Source organism: Macrobrachium rosenbergii, chromosome 41 (genome assembly GCF_040412425.1).
Source record: "Macrobrachium rosenbergii isolate ZJJX-2024 chromosome 41, ASM4041242v1, whole genome shotgun sequence".
Classification (NCBI taxonomy): domain Eukaryota; kingdom Metazoa; phylum Arthropoda; class Malacostraca; order Decapoda; family Palaemonidae; genus Macrobrachium; species Macrobrachium rosenbergii.
In genome coordinates, this window is record NC_089781.1 from 36,214,989 (window position 1) to 36,217,653 (window position 2,665).

The 2,665-nt window shown below is 38.2% G+C and overlaps 1 protein-coding gene across 1 annotated transcript in view; it reads right to left on the reverse strand.

Annotated features, from left to right (window-relative positions):
• Nucleotides 1-422: 422 nt before the first annotated feature.
• LOC136826466 (proton-coupled folate transporter-like) overlaps nt 423-2,665 on the reverse strand; it is a 3,177-nt gene continuing 934 nt past the window's right edge. Inside the window, exons 1-6 of the mRNA XM_067083673.1 lie at nt 2,442-2,665; nt 2,207-2,302; nt 1,882-2,025; nt 1,681-1,764; nt 1,040-1,196; nt 423-851 (exon numbers count right to left, since the gene is read on the reverse strand). The exon at nt 2,442-2,665 is cut by the window's right edge and continues 934 nt beyond it. Coding sequence (XP_066939774.1) covers nt 560-851; nt 1,040-1,196; nt 1,681-1,764; nt 1,882-2,025; nt 2,207-2,302; nt 2,442-2,665 — 997 coding nt within the window. The 3' untranslated portion in view covers nt 423-559. The remainder of the gene's footprint in view (nt 852-1,039; nt 1,197-1,680; nt 1,765-1,881; nt 2,026-2,206; nt 2,303-2,441) is intronic.

The following is a 2,665-nucleotide window of genomic DNA, read 5'->3' on the forward strand; positions in this document are numbered from 1 at the left end:
AACGGGACCTACAGCTCATTGTGGAAAACCACATTGTAGCGATGAGATAATAAATTCCAACTCTTCATCAGCCGGCCGAAAACTCCAGCCCAGCAGTCCGCAGCTTTATGACTCTAGCAAAAGATAACATAATAATCAGGTTCTATTATTCAGGTATCTAAAATAATGCAAGTGATTATCATTGACTATATTATATAAATTAGATGCGCGGAGTGATAATTCATCCATAATAACTGTAAATCTTTTTGCTCAATATTACATGTTCATAAATATTATAAAAATAATAACATTTTTATAATAGGAAGAGCAACAGATGCTTTAACAACAAACAGTTGTTTCTTTGGGAAAAGTTTCTCATTTAAGTACATCTCTCAGCTTCAGAATAGGCTGACCACTGGCACTGTTGCCTGAATTTTCTTTCTTTCCTCCGCCTCGTTGTGCGTTGGAACGAAAGTTCGAAGCACAAGACCATTTCCACATAAACTTGATATGGTGGATATACAGCTCACTGGAAAGGTCTTGAAACCTTCTTGAGTCCTGTTTATTTTGAAGACCTCTCCTAGGGATACTTTGAAGTTAAGTTGTTGACGAATGCCTTCCTCAAGGGCTGATTAATTTTTGAGGACTTCTTAGGTTTCCTGCTCATATGGAGTTGTTGCAAAGGAACAGCTGATAGAAGATTTGCCATTCCATGGTATGGAACCATATGGACAGCAATGGCCTCTGGCGTTGCAAGCCATCGGGAATCTTTACTGATAACAAAAGACTTATTCTCGATGGGTCCAAGGATCTCCTTGGGACTAGCACCTTCAACGTCATACCCGTGGGTTTTGGTCTTACTGTTGATAATACTGCAAGTAGAAATGATTATACCTGCAGTTATTTCCATTTGCGATAGAAATGAATGTCAGTTACAATTGTGTTACTCTTTTCTGTAAACTGTTTTTTTTTTAGCCTCACATATTTCGAAATTACTGCAAAAATGAAAGGAGAAAGCAGGTTTAACACCTAGAAACAAAATACACTCACTTTAATTTACCTGAATATTACCATCATGAGAGCACTGGCAGATGCCCCTAGGAAAAAGTGGGCGGAAGGGAAGCTACTGACAGTATTGGAGTAGACAGCGGAGTACACTCCCGAATTCACCACGGGCATCAAGCCGTCCAGGGCACCTTGGACAGCTGAAACCTTCCCTGTTTAAAGAATACATTTGAAAATAAATTGAGTACTTAGCTTTGTTGAAAAGTAACTACGCATATCAAAAACAAGAGCTCTCAGGAGAAAGCATACCTTTGTCAAGGCCACCGAGCGCTGAATAAATGAACTCATATCAGTGACGCGATGAGTTTGATAAAAGTAAGTAATATCCTCGCAGTATAACAAGATACAAAAAAAAAAAAAAAAAAAAGAAATGGAGTGCTGATGACTGTGTTTCATGTTGCTTAAGGCAAGATGGTTTCCCGATTGGAAAAGTGTCAAATTTTCATTGATGAACTTCGAACACTAATCATTGGTAAAGGGTACTGGTCATCCAGTGCATGTTTCACCAAACACACTCTCATACACATCCACACACTTTCTCAAGGTCACATTAATCATTAGATTATCTCCACTTCGTTGTTGCAGGAAACTGCACTGAAAACGTGTGAGTTATGAACTAGAAATCTAATAACTTACCAACTTCATGTCTGGTGACAAATTTAGTTATCATGGCCCTTTGAGCAATGGTACAAGAATTCAGCAATAAAGCGGCCACTGGACCTGAAAGAAAAGGCCAACTGTTAGTATGATTATCTACAGATCTAAAGGTGTGCAAATGGTGCTATAATCATCTTTAGACGGCAATTTTTAAAGATCTGTGCCGTGCTCTTTACTCACCAATCCAAATGAGGCTTGCATGACTTCCAGAGATACAACCATAGATAACGTACTCGATAATTCCAGACATGGCGCCAACCATTGCCAGAATGTTATCTGGCACACCCAGGCATCCACTGAGAAGAGGCACAGCAACAAGGGAACCTACAGTACATAATCATAAAAATATGATCTCAACTTATAGTATAAAAGTGTTGAATTAGTATAGGCAATATGATCATGGAATATGTCTTAAGTTTAGATATGGTCAAATGACTGCTTTTAAGTTCATCAGCTCATTTTAAGAGTCAGTATAAATGTTTAAATCTGTCTAAATAGTTCTTACCTAATGCAACCATCAAGTTCTTGTAAGTGACCCAAATGCCATAGTCAGTGGCCTCCCATCCCAGTACGTGACGAGTGAAAGGAAACACAAAAGGGGCTATGGAATACAAAGAACATTGTCAGACTCCCATCAAACATAATTGTAATTAGGGATACATTTTAAGATCATATGGATGCAATGCTTATTAACCACTTTTTACTTTCTTAAAAATCAACTGTTAGAGAAAAATACTTACATTTACTAAGTCTTCTAAGGAGACCTGAGAACATTAAAAGGAGGATAAGAGATCGAGTGTTTCCTTCACGCTTCCTTAAAGTAGTTTTGAAGCTGTCAAAGATGTGTTTAGGGCTGAAGAAATCTTTAATCATAACTCTGAGAGTTATTTCTTGTGCTGGAGCGCCGAGATTCTTAGTTACCATTGAATCAAGCCCACAGACAGCAGCAACACACTCTCTCATA